At 47.8% G+C, this 18,269-nt stretch overlaps 1 protein-coding gene across 1 annotated transcript in view; it reads right to left on the bottom strand.

The window, feature by feature from the left end:
• The window catches only part of MDGA2 (MAM domain containing glycosylphosphatidylinositol anchor 2), a 190,801-nt gene extending 172,753 nt beyond the window's left edge, over nt 1–18,048 (bottom strand). The window contains exon 1 of the mRNA XM_056493793.1: nt 17,880–18,048. Within this exon, the coding sequence (XP_056349768.1) occupies nt 17,880–17,952 (73 nt within the window). The 5' untranslated portion in view covers nt 17,953–18,048. The remainder of the gene's footprint in view (nt 1–17,879) is intronic.
• Between the last annotated feature and the right edge of the window lie 221 nt (nt 18,049–18,269).

The raw sequence follows: 18,269 nt of genomic DNA, 5'->3' as shown, positions 1-18,269 counted from the left end.
GCAAAGGAATCGATTGGAATATTTCACCTCCCCCTGTGGATGCTCCAGCCTGGATCCCATTCCATGGAAATCTCAGCACAAAGGGGAAGGAGGACATGGTGTCCTGGCTGGAGAAACAGGGCCAGGAGAGCATCCCAAAAAAGCACCAAAATAGGGAAAATCTGGGAATGAGAACCAGAACCAGGAAATCTTGGTGTGGGGGAAAAAAAAAAAAAAAAAAAAAGGAGTTGAAGCAAGGAGTGTGCATGAAAAAAAATAAAATAAATCTTTGCTGTTCAAGCTTTAAGGGAAATGGGATCACTGAGGATTCCAGGGATGGAGCCACAAAAAGTTAGCCCAGCAATTAAACTACTTTCCTGAATTTTATCCAAACTGTTTTTCCCAAAAATCATGACCTCTGTGGAATGTCTGAGGATCCAGGGAATTTAAAATAATTAAAATTATCCAAATAATCACCATCAGCACTAATTGGGATTTCCCCTTCTTTCCCCACTGGCAACAACAATTCTAAGCCCAAATGTTGGAGGGGGGTCTAAAATTCCCATTCCATTAATTTTGTGGGATTTTAGGAATATTTGACAGTGCTCAAATGGTCTGAATTCCCAGGAATAGCTGGGAATATCAACAGCAGTCAGGTTTCCAGAGAAATCCTAAAATTAATAAAGTTGGGAAAAATCCTTTAGGATCAGAGTCCTACGATGTCCTTAAAGTGCCAGATCCACATTTTTTTGGGAATATTTCCATGGTCCCACTACTCCCTGGGCCAAGCTTTTCCAAGCCTTTCTGGGAAAAAAACAATTCCTAATATTCAACCTAAACCTCTCTCTGAGGCCAATTCCTGGCAGAGCCACTCTCCTGCTTTCCAGAGTTTCTTGGAAAATTTTCCTCGTTTCCTTTGACCAACTGGATCCAAAATAAAACCTTTTCCCTAAAAATAGCTGGGGCCGGAATACTCAGCTGATTTTGGAGGGAGTATTTGTGGAGAAGGAATAAAAAGATCCAAAGGCACAAATCCCTGATTGCAATATCCGAGTCCAACAGCACGTGCAGGGAAAACTTTGCTATTTTCCATTCCTCAACCCCAAATTTTTTTGTGGGAATCTTTGTTGTAGAGCTGCAGACACAGATCCAGGATTTGTCCAAGGTTTGGGGACAATCCCAGCTCAGCTGGAGGAGGTGACACCATTCCCAGAGTGTGGGGTTGATGTGCCAGAAATGTGAATTCTGTCCCATCTGTTACCCCAGCTGGGGCAGTGCCCCTGATCTCCTGGCACACATTATCTGCTCATGGGCCATCTTTAACCCAGCTGGGCAATCATCTTTATCTTCCCACAGCCCATCCTCCCTCCAGGAGATATCTCCTGTTCATGGCCACTGAGTCCCAGGGCATGACTGATAAAATTCCATCATCCCACTGGGAGATGCTCCAGCCAGGGGAGGAGCCAAGCCTTTCCTACCCAGATAAAAACTGACATTTGGGACACCAAGGGACCTTCTTCCCACTGGATTCCAGAGGAAAACCAGACCTTTGCACATCATCCCTGCAGCTTCAGAGGAAACTGCACCTTCTCCAGGAGCACTGCTCCAGCTGAACCACATCTGCCCCTGCAGGAGGATGCAGCCACCATTGAATGGGACTGTGCCAACACCCTGACTGACTGACGGGTGTCAGCTTGGATTCTGACTCTGGCAGGGCTGGGATTGTTCTGTGTAATACTGCATTGCTATTTTAATTTTCCTAGTAAAGAACTGTTATTCCTAATTCCCATCTCTTTGCCTGAGAGCCCCTTCATTTCAAAATTATAATAATTTGGAGGGAGGGGGTTTACATTCTCCATTTCAAAGAGAAGCTCCTGCCTTTATTGGCAGACACCTGTTCTTCACACCAGGACACCCTGCCTGGGATCAGGACAGCTTGTGATGGAAACATCATTCCAGAGTGTGGAAATCTCTGGAAGCAACATTTGCTCTCTTCATCCCTTCCACATCCATTTCCCATTCCCAAAGGATTTGGGGCAGCCAGGAAAGCACCAAGAAAATTAAAACTCCCTACAGAGCTGGAAAAGCCTCAAACTGCATCACCCGTGGAAAAACCTCCTCCAGCTCCTCATCCTGCAGTTCCCTGCAGAGCCAGTCCCAGGAAGGAGAACATGGAAAGGGCTGGACCTGCCCAAAATGCTCCAGTGGCAAAACCTTTGCTCCCAAAGGAATTTCTGATGGGATCAGTTGGGTACAAATCCTCTCCTGCAGGGACAGCTCAGCACCAAAGACTGGGAGTGGCTTTTTCCCCATGAGCAGGAAAATCCCACAGAATTCATTTGTGGCTGGAATTGCACCTCCTCTTCCAGGAGAATGGATAAATCCAGACTCTGAGAAGAGTTTGGGATTAAAGGGACCCTAAAAATCATCCCAACCCACCCCTGTCATGCCCCAGGGTGCTCCAGCTTGGCCTTGGGCATTCCAGGGATCCAGGGGCAGCCACAGCAAATCTGGGAATTCCAGCCCAGCCAGGAATTCCTTCCCAGATCCAACATAAATTTCCTCTCTGTCCATGTGAAGCCATTCCCTGTGTCCTGTCCCTCCATCCCTTGTCCCCAGCCCCTCCCCAACTCTCCTGGAGCCCCCTCAAGTCCTGAAGTCGATTCCACTTTTCCATGATATTCAGGATTTAGGGAACACTGCACCAGCCCAAGATCAAATCTGACCTCATTGACATTCCCAGGATTATTTGCTCACTCACTCCAGGTCACATCCAAGGGCACAAATCCTTGGAATCAGGATTGATTATCACTCCACCAAATTAAATCCACAACAAAAATAATAAACCTGGATCGTGAACTCCTTTTGCCACTGGAATAAATCAAGCTGGGCTCCATTCCCAGCTGCTCTAGCCAAGAAAAAAATCAGGATTTCAGATGGAGCAGCCCCACACACTCAGAGCACAGAGAGAGAAATCTCCAATCCCAGATGGAATTCACAAAATTCCTTCATCATCTTCCCATGACTTTGTTCCCCAGAACATTCCAACAATTCAAATTTGCACTTCTGAAATTCCCAGGTCTCTCTTCTCTCTGCCAAGGAGGAACAATTTGGCTGCCAGGGTTAACTCAGAGCTCCAGGAAAAAAATATTTGGGAATGGAGCAGCAAATTGGCCACTCGGGAATTTGGGCCAGAGAAATCAGAATTCCAGCAAAATTTTTTGGGAATGCAGCAGCAAATGAGCCACTGGAATTTGGGCCAGAGAAATCAGAATTTCAGATTTTTTTTGGGAATGCAGCATGAAATGAACCACTGGAATTTGGGCCAGAGAAATCAGAATTTCAGCAAAATTTTTTGGGAATGGAGCAGCAAATGAACCACTGGAATTTGGGCCAGAGAAATCAGAATTTCAGAATTTTTTGGGAATGCAGCAGCAAATGAACCACTGGAATTTGGGCCTAGGAAATCAGAATTTCAGAATTTTTTCCTGCTTGGATGCTCCATAAAAAAAGGATGGATGGACAAATCCATGCAAAACAGCTCCTAAGAAAATTCCTGGGAGAGAGCGTGGCTGGGGCTGAGAGAAATCCCAAATTTGATGGGAAAAATTAAATTAAATATTCACAGGAATATTTAATATATTATATAAAATATATATTATATATAATATATATTGCATATATTTTTGTGTTATATATTTAATATATAATATATATTTTATATATATATATTATATATATATATATTATATTTATATGTATATATATAATATATTAAAAATTCCAGGAAGATAATTCCTGGAGGATTCATGGATTTAGGGAAACTGAATATTCCCAGGAACAGAAATCCCAAAGAATTCATGGATTTATGGAAACTGAATATTCCCAGGAACAGAAATCCCAAAGAATTCATGGATTTATGGAAACTGAATATTCCCAGGAACAGAAATCCCAAAGAATTCATGGATTTAGGACAGGTTGGACAGGACTTGGAGCAATCTGGAGGAGGGGAAGGTGTCCCTGCCCAATTTCCACATCAATTCCAAATCAAATAATTCCATGAGCAAACCCAAATCACAGACATCAACCCCAGTTTTCTGCACAGAGCACCAGGATATTTAAAATCAATTAAAGTAATTATGAATAATAATTAATTCCAGCACAGGTACAAAGCCAACCCACCATGATTTGAGTAACCAGAGCTTCCCAACCTATGGAATCCCAAAATCAGCACAAACCCAACAGAAATTCTGGGAAAGAAGAAAAACAGTTTTGCCAAAAAGAAAATATTTTGGTTTGTTCTGAATGCAGCATTCCAAGGAGATGTGGATCCACAAAAATTGGGATTTGATTGGGAGTCCTTGGCTGCAAAGGGGAACAAGGGAAGTGCAGAAAACAGGATTTTTTCCCACTTTTGAAGTGTTAATCCATAATGGAATCCATGCTGGATTCAGCATTCCAGTCAGGGTCTGAGATCCTCCAAACATTTCCAGGATCATCCCCAAAATATCTGGGATTGGTTCTGCTGTACAAGAGATGAGCTGTGCCAAGGTCTCTCTTGGAAATAAATAAATAAATAAATAAATAAATAAATAAATAAATAAATAAATAAATAAATAAATAAATGGGGAATGCAGCATTCCAAGGAGATGTGGATCCACAAAAATTGGGATTTGATTGGGAGTCCTTGGCTGCTAAGGGGAACAAGAGACATGCAGAAAATGGGAATTTTTTCCCACTTTTTAAGTGTTAATCCATAATGGAATCCATGCTGGATTCAGCATTCCAGTCAGGGTCTGAGATCCTCCAAACATTTCCAGGATCATCCAAAAAAACTGGGATTGGTTCTGCTGTACCAGAGATGAGCAGTGCCAAGGTTTCCTTAGGGAAAAAAAATGGGAATGCAGCATTCCAAGGAAATGTGGATGCACAAAAATTTGGATTGGATTTTCCTCTTGTCACAAACCAGCCAGAGCCACTGGATGCAAAACAAACCCATAAAACATCCTGGGAGAGGGATGGTGATTTTTCCTTAAGGAAAAGAGGCTGTGTATAAATCCTGCACGTGGAAATTGCCATCCCCAAAAAAATAAATAAAAAAATAAATTAAAAAAAATAAAAAAAGCCCCTGACAGCTCCATTTGTATCCCAGCATCCCTGGAGCAGAGCAGGGCTGGGATGTGGCCAAACCTTCCCTCTCTGCCTGGAAAAATCCAGATTTTCATCCAGTTTGGCTCTTCCAGTGCAAAGCTGATCATTCCATGAATTGGGATGAGCTGGAAAACGGCTCAGGGATGAGGAGAAGGGCTGGAGAGAGCTGGAAGTGCCTCAAGCCTCCATTCCCTGGATGATCCCACACTGTGGGAACAGGGAAAGGGAATTCTGTCCCCTCAGCATGGAGCTGCTGGAGAGATCCAGGAAAATCCACGGAGCTGCTCCAGGGCTGGGAATGTTCCCTGGAGAGGAGAAGGGTCCAGGGATCCCTAAAGGGATCCAGGAGAGCTGGAGAGGGGCTGGGGACAGGGATGGAGGGACAGGACACAGGGAATGGGACACTGCCAGGGGCAGGGATGGATGGGATGGTGGGAATTGGGAATTCCTGGCTGGGCTGGAATTGCCAGAGCAGCTGTGGCTGCCCCTGGATCCCTGGCAGTGCCCAAGGCCAGGCTGGACACTGGGACAGAGGGAGGTGTCCCTGCTTGGTCCCCAGATCATCTTTCCAAATCTCCTCCCAATCCCAGTCACTCCATGATTTTATGGAATGAGACTCTGGACACAAACACAGCAATCACCACGTTCCCCCAGCTGAAGGCTCCAAATTCCAGCAGCTCTGGGGCTGCCCCACAGCCACACATCCCATCCAGCTGGAATTTTTAATCCCAAAATCTCTGAGGTTGGAAAATCCCTCCAGAATTGTCCCAGCCCAGAGCTCTGAGTGACACCCCAGGAATTCCTGGGACACCCCCAGGGATGGGGATCCAAACCAGCAGTCAGAAATCCATGGAATCATGGAATCATTGAGGCTGGAGATCTCTGAGCTCATCCAACCATCCCCAGCCCTGCCAAGGCCACCCCTGCCCCTGTCCCCAAGTGCCACATCCACAGGGATTGAAATCCCTCCTGCCATGGGGGCTGCACCCTGTGCCTGTGCCAGGGATGGGCAACAAATTCAGGGAAGAAATTTCCCCAAATGTCCAATCTGAACCTCATGGAATCCCTGAGGTTGGGAAATCCCTCCAAGGTCACCAAGTCCCAGCTGTGCCCAGTGCCCACCTTGTCCCAGCCCAGAGCTCTGAGTGCCACCCCCAGGAATTCCTGGGACACCCCCAGGGATGGGGATCCAAACCTCCCTGGGCACTTCCCACCTTTCCAGGAAGGAATTCCTCAGTAAATTCCTACAAATCTCCCTCTCCCACACCCCCAGTCCTAAATCCACACACAAGGAACTCAACAACTGGAGCTCTGCAGGAGGAGGATGCTCAGCTCTCCGTGCTGCCACTGCATGGCCCAGAAATAATTTAATTTAATCTCTTTTTGACCCAGTTCTGGGCAAACACCGATTTATTTTTTTATTATTATTATTGTCCACTTGCCAAAATGAGAGGGGAAAAAAATGATTTAAGCCAAGCTGAAGCAAAATGATTTTGTTTTTACTGCTGGGTTTCAGATTTTGTTGGAATCTCAACATTTTTATGCAACCCAAAATATTTATCTTGTTGTGCTTGGCTTTAATCACTTCATTAAATATGCAAAACCCCAAATGAAAATATTGAGATGACAAAAACGTGTTAAGGAAGGAAATCTTCCAGTTCTCCAAGTTTTTCCCCTTTTTTCCTCAGATGTGTTTTTATCCAAGAGCTGTTTACACAGGAATTAATTATTCAGGATAAATAAAATAAAAGCAGAGCTGAACTCAGCCCTTATGGCCAGATCCAAAAAAAAAAGGGGAAAAAACTTGAATAAACCTTCTCCTGTTTATTTTGGTCTGACAGCCCTGGATATGGGAATGATGTATTTTTAATGGATAAACCCTATTATATAATTTTTTTGCTATTTATAAAATATATATATATATATATTTTTGGAGAGTATAAAGGATTTTTTTTTAAGCTGCTGGAACAAGTCCAGAGGAGGCCACAGAGCTGCTCCAAGATTTTGGGAATTAGGAATTCCTGGCTGGAATTCCCAGATTTTTCGTGGCTGCCCCTGGATCCACCTGGGATATTTTAGATGTGGCCCTGCCCATCCAGGGTGGGATTTAAGGAATCCCCTCCAAAATTCCAGAATAATTCCCTCCTCACAATTATCCAAAAATCTCAGGTTATTCCATACAGTGGGACAGAAGGAACTGCCCCACTCCAATTTATGGGAATGAGTCAAACCAGGAAATGCAGGAAAAAAACCACAATTTTTGGGAGGAGCTTTAGCAGGGAAGGAAAATTAAAGCTCTTTTCTCCTTTTTTTTTTTTTTTTTTTTTTTTTTCCTCCCCTTAGAATAAAGGATTTTTGTGCATGGACCTGGATTTTCTGGATGCTCCAAGAGGGGGTTCACATCCAGGAAAAAATCAGGATTTCTGGAGTGTTAAAACCCTCCAGTTGTGGGAAGAGAAGGGAGATTCCCTGATTTAAAAGGAGGATGTGATGGGAATATTTCTGCTGGTAAGGGAATGGGAGAAATGGAGAATTCCAAGCAATAAACACCTTTAGCAGGGAGTGAAAATTAAAATTTTTTTCTCCCCTTGGATCCAGATTTCCTTGGCCTCCAGAGCCTTTGGGGTGGGTTTGTGCATCCCCTGGCACAGATTCCAGGGATTTCTGCCCATGGAATTAATGATCATCACCATAATTAGCATGTCCAGAGGAAGTGCCATGGTTGGATGGAGTGCAAGGGGAAAATAATCCCAACAAAAGGAAAGGGATTATTGATTATTAATTAATTTAAGAAGCATTAAAGGATCGCTTGGATTTCATGGAAAATTCAGATCTGATCCCAGGAGCTCATTTTAGTGGGAATTCCAACTCCAGGAGGTGCTGGGAAATAATTCCTGATTTTATTTCAAGGAAAAAATGCAGAAAAATCAGGAATTTAAAGAAAAAACTGCAGGGTTTGTCAGGCTGTTGACTTTTTAAATGGGGAGGGGGAAATGAGGATTTTGGAGAAATAAAGTGGGAATCAAATCAAACCCAATCCAACCATGGCACTTCCTCAGGACATGCTAATTATGGTGATGATCATTAATTCCATGGGCAGAAATCCATGGAATCTGTGCCAGGGGATGCACAAACCCACCCCAAAGGCTTTGGAGGCCAAGGAAATCTGGATCCAAGGGGAGAAAAAAAATTTAATTTTCACTCCCTGCTAAAGGTGTTTATTGCTTGGAATTCTCCATTTCTCCCATTCCCTTCCCAGCAGAAATATTCCCATCACATCCTCCTCTGAAATCAGGGAATCTCCCTTCTCTTCCCACAACTGGAGGGTTTTACCACTCCAGAAATCCTGATTTTCCCAGGTGTGAACACCCAAGCTCAGCCCCCTCTGGAGCATCCAGAAAATCCAGATCCCTGCACAAAAACCCCTTGATTCCAGCTGCTCCAGGAAAACCTTGGGTTTGTGCACTTTGCCAGGGATTTTTGGGAATGTTTGGATGTGGAATGACCTCACAACGAGGAATTAATTAAAGATGGAATTTTCTGATGGGGGAAAACGCAATTCCTGCTCTGAGGGAAGGGCTGGAAACTCCAAATCTTCATGGGGAGAAACCAGCCCTGAGAGGATCTGGATCCCACACGGGATTTTCCTCCCACTTGGAATCCTTAAGGTGGAAAAACCCTCCAAAATCAGCTCCAACATTCCCAGCACTGCCACATCCACAGGGATTGAAATCCCTCCAGGGATGGGGATCCAACCCCCCTGGGCACTTCCAGCCCCTGAATTTCCATGGGGAAATTCCTCCTAAAATCCCCCTGAGCTGTTCCCTCTCCCCCTGCCCTGCTCCCGGAGCAGATCCCGAATCCCAGCTGGATACAAACTCTCAAGAGCTGATCGCAAATTAAATCCAACTAGAAACTTTTTAACAACAGGAGCCGAGAAACTCCAGCGATTGGATCCTTCGGGAATGTTGTTTACAAAGTTTCCTGCGGGAAAATCCACAACATCCCAGTGAATCCCAGCGCTCCCACTGCCCCACACCCCAAAATCCACCCTGCCACGGATCCAGGACTCTGGGAATTCCATCCCAGCCGGGAATTCCCAATTCCCCACCCATCCCTGCCCACTAAATCCACTGGGGCTTCACTCCTGCTGATTAATTTTCCACGGAAAAGCTCCTGATGCAGAAGATGGATCAGGGGGAAGCTCATGGCTGCAGGAGAGGAGAAGGATTTGATTCCTGGCAAATCCATCCTGCATTTCCTAGCAGCTCCATCATGGATCTCCCATTTCCCAAAACAAACAAACAAAAAAAAAAAATCTCATTTTAATTCAGTTTTTAGGAATCCCACACATCCCAGGAATCAGGAAGATCCCAGGAGGTGGGAAAACCCAAAGGAAAAATCCCATTGGATTTTTTCAGATGGGAGGTGGGAAGATCCAAAGGAAAAATCCAATGGGATTTCTCCAGATGGGAGGTGGGAAAACCCAAAGGAAAAATCCCATTGGATTTTCAGATGGGAGCTGGGAAAACCCAAAGAGAAATCCTTTGGGATTTTCAGATGGGAGGTGGGAAAACCCAAAGGAAAAATCCCATTGGATTTTTTCAGATGGGAGGTGGGAAGATCCAAAGGAAAAATCCCATTGGATTTTCAGATGGGAATTTGGTTCCAGGCTATTGACACTGCACTTCAAAAAAAAACCCGGAATTCTGAGGGATTTTTTTCCTTTTTTTTTTTTTTTTTTTTTTTTTTTTTTTTTTTTTTTGGAGCACAGATTAGCTGTGGGCTAAAAAAAAAAATAAAAAAAATAAAAAATAAAAAATAAATGTTCTTTTCTCAGGAATTGGATCCCAGCAGGAAAATTCCGGGGTTTTTGCTGCCTGAGGTAAAGCTAAGCTTTGCTATAGGGCAAAAAGAGTTCAATTAATTAAACTAACCAGATCTAATTAGTGCTCATGGAGCTTGGAGCAACCTGGGATAGGGAAAAACTTCCCAAACAGGGATGGGGTGGATTTAACAACCCAAACCACCCCATGGGGAATTTTCCCTCATTTTTTATCATTTCAGCCTGGCTGGGCACAGATCCCTGGATCTGCTGCTGGAATTCTGCACTTGGAAAAGAGCTGGCCCAGGAACCCATGGATAAATCCATTATTAATTAATTAATCCATGATAAATTAATCCAACCCAGGATTAATCCCACCCCTTCAGTTTGGAAAATTCAGCATTTCAGTCCCATTTTCTGCTGGCACAAACCATGGAATATTCTGAGTTTCTAAGGATCAAATCCCACTCCTGGCAATCCCAGGAATTCCAGCTCTATCAGCACCACAGCCAGGTGAAATTAATTAATTGATAATTAATTAATTGGTGTCCCAATACAACAAATTTAGGTGTGATAGAGCTGGGATCAGGAATCTCTGGTCAAAAATCCCACAAGGATTAAATCCAACTCCTGGCCCTGCTCAGGAAAATCCCAGGAATTCCAGCTCCATCAGCCAAGTGACATTAATTAAATGATTATTAATTAATTGGTGCCACAATACAACAAATTTCTTTTTAGTAAAGCCCAGCTGGGATCAGGAACCTCTGGTGAAAAATCCCACAGGGTTAAATCCAAACCCAAAGGCTGAGATTCCTCCTGTGGGATTTGGGATCAGCTCATTCCTCACCCCCCAAAAACTCCCACCAAACTTTTATTCCTTAATTTTCTTTATTCCTTAAGGAGAAAAAAAAAAAAAAAAAAAAAAAAAAAAAAAAAAAAAAAAAAAAAAAAAAAAAAAATTAAAATTAAAAAAAAAAAACAAAACAGAGCACAACAAAGAAATCCCCTCCCAATCCATGTTTTAATTGACTTGGAATTTCTTTTTTTTTTTTTCCTAGGAAAACACTGGATTCTCCAAAATTCTCTGATCACCTGGATAACTCTTGGAAATCACAATTTATCCCAAATCTCACATTTTCCCTTTAGGTTCAACCTCATCCCAGAGGCTCCAAATTCTTTCAAATCTCATTTTTCTCCTTTTTTTTTTCCCCTGGAATTCCATCAATCCACATGGGAAAACCTGGAGAACAATTCCAGAGGGAGCCCTGGGGAGCAGAACCAGCCCCACAAAAGCTGCTCCAGGACTTTTATTCCAAAAAACAAAATCAAAATAAAAAAATTAAAAAAAAAAAAAAAATCCCCTCCCAATCCATGTTTTAATTTACTTGGAATTTCTTTTTTTTTTTTCCCTAGGAAAACACTGGATTCTCCAAAATTCTCTGATCACCTGGATAACTCTTGGAAATCACAATTTATCCCAAATCTCACATTTTCCCTTTAGGTTCAACCTCACTAATCCTGAATCAGCCTCATCCCAGAGGCTCCAAATTCTTTCAAAACTCATTTTTTCCCTGGAATTCCATCAATCCACATGGGAAAACCTGGAAAAACACAATTTTATGGGATAAGAATTCCAAAGGCAGCTCTGGGAGCAGAACTAGCCCCACAAAAGCTGCTCCAGGATCTTCACTCAAATCCCATTAAAAAAAATATATTAAAAAATAATAAAAAAATAATAAAAAATAAAAAACCTGGAACACAACAAAGAAATTCCCTCCTTATCCATGTTTTAATTGGAATTTCATAGCCAGGAAAACACTGGATTTCCCACCCACCTTTCCCTCTTCTCACAAGCAAATAAATGAATTTAATAACAAAAAATTAAAACTTTCATGGGAAAAGCAGGATAACAGGAGCACCCAGTTCCACAAGCTCCTTCCAAGGTTTTTTTTTGGGAATTAAACCAAACTCCCAGCTTTAAGTAATGGTCAGGATTAATTCCAGGTGGGAGGAGTTTAAAAAATAAATAAATAAAAAATAATAAAATAATAAAAAAAATTCCTTCCCAGCTATAAAAAATATGGAAAATAAACAATTTTCTTCCTGAGAAGAAATTTCCTATAAAATTATTCCCAGATATAATCCATACAGTAATCCTATATAATCCATATATGGACTGACAGGGATCAATCATCCCTCCACTGGCTGAAATCCCAAAAATTTTCCAACAATGTTTAAAACATTAAATCCTTCCTGTTTCATCCCAAATATCCAGCATGTGACCAGGCTCCCAAAATCCCCTTTCTGCAAAAATAAAAAAAAAAATTAAAAAAATAAATAAAAAATTCCTTCCCAGCTATAAAAAAAATATGGAAAATAAACAATTTTGTCCCTGAGCCCATCCAGGTTAGGGAGAGTGGGATTATCCCACCCCAAATGGATTTTCCCACTGGAGAAAATTGATTTAATTCATTCCCTACAAGAATATTCAGATATATTTAAAACTCATTTAGAGGTTAAAAGCAATCAGATCATCCCAAGAAGATCCCAAATCATTTTTGAGGATGGAACTGAACTTTAATAATTCAATAATTCCCATTTTCCTTCTCCCTCAGACTGCTCTGAATTCAATGGATTTTGCTCTTCTGAGCCCCAGGAATTGGAATTTTTGGTGTTTTTGGGTTTTAAGGTGCCAGATTTCCTTTGAGTTTCCCTCCCATGGAATCCCAGGCAGGGTTTTGACCCCACAGGGCTGGGCTGCAGCTCCCAACATTCCAGGAAATCCATGGAAATATCCTGCATGGAAGTAAAATCCATGGAAATCTCCTGCATGGAAGAAAAATCCATGGAAATATCCCCCCTGGAAATATCCCCCATGGAGTACAATCCATGGAAATATCCCACCTGGAAATATCCTCTATGGAAGTAAAATCCATGGGAATATCCCACCTGGAAATATCCTGCATGGAAATAAAATCCATGGAAATATCCCACCTGGAAATAAAATCCATGGAAATATCCTGCATGGAAGAAAAATCCATGGAAATATCCCCCCTGGAAATACCCCCCATGGAGTACAATCCATGGAAATATTCTCCATGGAAATAAAAATCCATGGGAATATCCCACCTGGAAATAAAATCCATGGAAATATCCTGCATGGAAGTAAAATCCATGGAAATATCCCACCTGGAAATACAATCCATTGAAATATCCCCATGGAATTACAATCCATGGAAATATCCTGCATGGAAATAAAATCCATGGAAATATCCCAGCTGGAAATATCTGGAATTACAATCCATGGAAATATCCACCTGGAAATATCCTCCATGGAATTACAATCCTTGGAAATATCCCACCTGTAAATATCTGGAATTACAATCCATGGAAATGTCCCCATGGAATTACAATCCATGGAAATATCACCGTGGAATTACAATCCATGGAAATGTCCCAGCTGGAAATATCCCCCATGGAATTACAATCCATGGAAATATCACTGTGGAATTACAATCCATGGAAATGTCCCAGCTGGAAATATCCCCCATGGAATTACAATCCATGGAAATATCCCCCATGGAATTACAATCCATGGAAATGTCCCCATGGAATTACAATCCATGGAAATGTTCCTCCTGCTCCTGGGGCTGCTGATCCGGAGCTCTCCCAGCAGGATCCAGCCCTCCCCTGGAGCGATTCTAATTTCCCTCCTCTCATCCTTCCAACCCCCTCGCTCCATCCCTGAAATCGTTGGGAAGGGCAGGTCCGAGCGGCTGGAGCCACTCCCGGCTCCAAGGGCGGCGCTCCCTAATCCCTGCGGGGTCTGAGCCCCGGGAATTGCTCCCATCACAAAGCAGGGGCAGGAGATCTTCCCCAGATCTTCCCCAGATCATTCCAAGATCTTTCACAGATCATTCCCTGATCTTCCCCAGATCATTCCCAGATCTTTCACAGATCATTCCCAGATCTTCCCCAGATCATTCCCGACTGTCTGTCCCTGCTCCCTCCTCCCCCGGATCCCAGCAGCTCCACCATCCCAAATCCCGCTGGATCTCAGGAAAAAGGGGCAGCTCCAGGCTTTGGGCTGCCCAATTCCAACTCGGTTCTTTTGGAAAACCTGCAGCTGCAGCGAAGCCGTTGGATGACATTTGGTGCTTGGAACAACCAGGACAATTTCCCTGGAATTCAACACCTTAAATACCTTCAATTCCAGGCATTTTTGAACCAGCAATGGAAAACACCTGCAAGCTTCCTTGTTCCCAATGGGAAAACACCTGGAAGTCCCGTTGTTCCCAAGGCTGTGGGTGCTTCTCCCAAAATTTTGCACACCTGATTTGGTGCAGAGCCCAGGAAGGCTCTGATGCTCCTGAGGATGGTCAATACCCATCCCATCCGTGATTCCAGGAGGAATTCCCAGCCATCCCAGGGTTTTCCATGGCTGCAGCTGGGATGCTGGGCCCTGTTCCCTGCAGGATTTGGGGTGGCACAGAGGGGTCACCGTCACCTTCCTCTGTCACACCCCGTGTTCCCAGACATGGAAAACATCCCAGGGGTCTGCTCTGCTTCATTCCAGCTGAAATCATGGAAAAATCCCCAAAATCTCAGCAAGGAGTGGATAAACCCCAGGATCCCAGAGGGGGCTGCCCCCCCCCCCGTGTGATTTATCCCACCCCAGATCCCTGTGAACTCTTGGAATCCACTTCCCTGGGTCAGGAATTGTTGGCTTTGTCACTGGAGTGGCAGTGCCAGGATTGTCACCCTCACTCCAGCGAGGTCCCCACATTCCCAGGATTTTTCCAGCCCCCACCCAGAGGTGCTGGAAGCACTCAGGCTCTCCAGGCTCCCATCCAGGAATTCTCTGGGCTCTTCCTCACTCCACAGGGCACAAAACGGGACCCCAAGTGCCTGGTGAGCCCTTCCAGGTGAGGCAGCTCAGGAACAAACCCCAAAACCCCTTCTCCGCTCTCCCAAAATTCCCATTTTTTGCTGAGCAGCCTCTGAGCTGTTACAAACTCTCCGTGCCCACGCTGGCCCCCTCACCGAGCTGGTTTTCCCGCTGGGAATTGGGTGAAAGGAGAACCATCATGTCCTGAATCCCTACATTTTCTGCTTTATTAACAGATGCATCAGTGGAAGGGGAGGAACAAGGCAGCCACACAGATCCTGAGTTGTTCTCGATCCTTTGGCCAGGAAAACAGGGAGAGCTGAGGAACTGTCAGAATTCCCAAGGATTTCAGCAGCTCTGCTCTCCCCCATCCCCTGAGGAAGCAGAACGTGGCACAGACCTGCTCCCAGTGCTCCCAGTTCCGTGCTGGTTTCCCTTTAGGATCCCAGTTTTCCAATGGAGCAGAGGGAAGTTCTGGAGGTGCTGCACAGCCAGGCAGCACGGCACATTGACCTGGAGCTCTGGATGGGCTCAGAACCTGCACATGGGCGATTTATTCCGCATCCAAAGCTCTCTGGGTGGGCAGGGGCTCCGTGCCAGCACCTCTGGAGCCACGGGAGCATCCAGGGCTGGGAGAGCCGTGCCAAGGACAGGTGGGATGAGCCAGGGAGAGGCTGGAGCAGCAGCCAGAGCCCGAGGGATGGGGCTGAGCCACCTGCAGGGCTGGGAATATCAACAGGGAGCAGGGATGGATTCCAGGCTGCTGCTTCCCCTCGCCACCTTCCTCATGGAGAGCCTCTGGAGCCGTGCCCGCTCCCGGAGCAGCACAGAAACAAGGAACAAGTGTGAACATGGCAGCACCACGCTCGGGAGCAGAGCCACGACGCTCTGGAAATCCTCAATAAAAGCCAAAATACTTGCTCAAATCCCACAAATTTTTCCAAAGCGACAAGATCCAAGCAGGTTCCCCCTCCCAGGGCTCACTTTGGATAATCTACAGGCTCCAGATTTCCAATCCTCCTTTCCCAAAATGGCCCTGCTGCACCCAGCAGGCTCCTCCTGTGCAGGCACAGCACGGGCTTGGGATTTTTTTTTTTATGTCCACATTCTTCAGCAGTCAGTGAAGACACCCGAACTGCCGGGGAGCTGCTCTGGAGCACGGAGCAGCCACACACGGCTGAGTTCACGGCGCTGCCCCCGCTCTCAGCAGCCCTTCGCTGCCCGGCCTTAACCCAGATCAGTCAGCGGGAGAAAGCAGCAGCAGCAGCAGCAAAGTCGCACTCCAAAGCCCCGTGTGCCATCGCCCGGAGCTGAGCCCGCATCTCCTCCCTCCAGCCCCCACCTCGCTCTTCCTGAACAAGCCCTCTCCTATTCACGGCAGCCGCTGCTATTCCAGAGCATCCAACAATATGTGCCTGTGTGCCGGGGGAGGCAGGGAGCCCTGCCAGCGCCGAGATCCGCACCAGCCGCGCATCCACCGCGAGCTCAGCCCCTCACGCACTCGCCATCAGCGCCAAATTTTGCAGAATTAGGGAGGAAAAAAAAATAAAAAATAAAAGTGGGGGTGCGTGTCTAAGTGAGGCTCCGCTCCCGGTGGGATGCGAATATCGAAGTGTGGGAGCGGGCGGGCTCGGAGGAGCGAATGTCACACGAAGCATTTGCTGGGAGATTGGTGAATCTCCTTCCTCAGCCCCGAGTGCCGGAGCTGCCGGCAGCACCGCGCCGCTTACATAACCCCCCCGGCGGGCAGCGCCGGGAGCGGGGCAGCGCCGGGAGCGGGGGACACAGGAACGGGCAGAACCGGGAATGGGGCAGCAACGGGAATGGGGGATCAATAGGAACGGGGCAGCACCGGGAATGGGGCAGCGCCGGGAATGGGGGATCAGTGGGAATGGGGGATCAACGGGAATAGGGCAGCTCTGGGAATGGAGCAGAGCCGGGAATGGGGCATCAACGGGAATGGGGCAGCACCGGGAATGGGGCATCAATGGGAATGGGGTATCAATAGGAACGGGGCAGAGCCGGGAATGGGGCATCAGTGGGAATGGGGGATCAGTGGGAATGGGGCATCAACGGGAATGGGGCATCAGTGGGAACTGGGCAGCGCCGGGAGCGGGGCAGCACAGGGAATGGGGCATCGATGGGAATGGGGCATCGATGGGAATGGGGCATCGCCAGAATCGAGGCATCACCGGGACCGGGGCATCCCCGGGACCGGGGCATCAGCGGGAATGGGGCAGCACCGGGAAGGGGACATCACCGGGACCGGGGCATCATCAGCACAGGAGCATCGCCACAACCCGAGCATCACCGGGGCTGGGACATCACCGACACCGGAGCATCACCGCGGCCCGGGCATCACCGGGACCGGCCACAGAACCGGCAGAACCGGAGCCTCCCCGGTACCGAGGCAGCGCCGGCAGCGGGCACGGGGCAGCTCCGGCGGATCGCCCGGCTGTCCCCGCAGCGGCTCCGGCACCGCCGAACCGGGGCCACCCGGAGGGCGCGGGGGCGATGGGGAGGGAGCAACAAGACGCGGCCCCAGCGCGGACGGGAGCGCGGCGGGCGATGCCGCCGCTGATGTGCAAGTCACGGGCGGGGGGCAGCGGGGCCGGGGCAGCGGAGCCGCCCGCCCGCGGGGTCCGGCGCCCCCGGCGGAGCCCCGGGAAGTTTCTGCTCGTTCGCCCCCGCCCTGGCTCGGCGGTAACAAGTGCGGCGGCCGCGGGCGCTCCGCGGGCGCGGAGGAGCCCCACGGAGGCGATGCTCGCCCGCTCCGCCGCGGGGCCAGCGCGGCCCGGGACCGACCGCGACCCCCCGCGCCCCTTCCCCGACCCCCCGAATCGTTCCCCCCCCCCGCCCCCCGGCCCGGCTTTTCGCCGTGAAATGTCAGCGTCTCATGGCAACGGCGCTGCCTCCGCTCTGCCCCCGCCGGCTCCCGCGGCGCGCAGCGGGGCCACGCCGCTCCCCCCCAAACCCCCCCCCGCCCTTCCGCCCCGGCGACAGTCGCGACAAGGTCACGCGGCGCCCCGGACTCACCGTACACCCCTTGGCCGGAGCTGCCCTCCAGCAGAACCGTCAGCAGCCCCAGCAGCCCGATCGCCACATCCATCTTCACGTGAGCATCCACATATCCAGCCCGGCGGGGCGGGGGGGGGCCGCGCTGCGCCCGCCGGAGCCCCGCGCTCCGCTGCGGCCGAGCCGCGCACGCCCGCGCAGGCAGGGCGGCGGGGGCAGGCGGCGGGCACCGCGCCGCTCCCGGTCCTCCTCCTCCTCCTCCTTCCGCCTCCGCCTCCTCCTCCTCCCGCTGCGCAGCGGGGCGAGCCCCGCTCAGAGCGAGCCCCCGGCAGCGGCAGCCCCCGCACCCGCTCCGGGCCGCGGCCCCCTCAGGGCTCCGGCCGCCGCCGCCGCCGCCTCCCGGGGCCGCCG

Source organism: Oenanthe melanoleuca, chromosome 5, assembly GCF_029582105.1.
Source record: "Oenanthe melanoleuca isolate GR-GAL-2019-014 chromosome 5, OMel1.0, whole genome shotgun sequence".
NCBI lineage: Eukaryota > Metazoa > Chordata > Aves > Passeriformes > Muscicapidae > Oenanthe > Oenanthe melanoleuca.
This window is presented reverse-complemented; position numbering and strand designations above follow the sequence as displayed.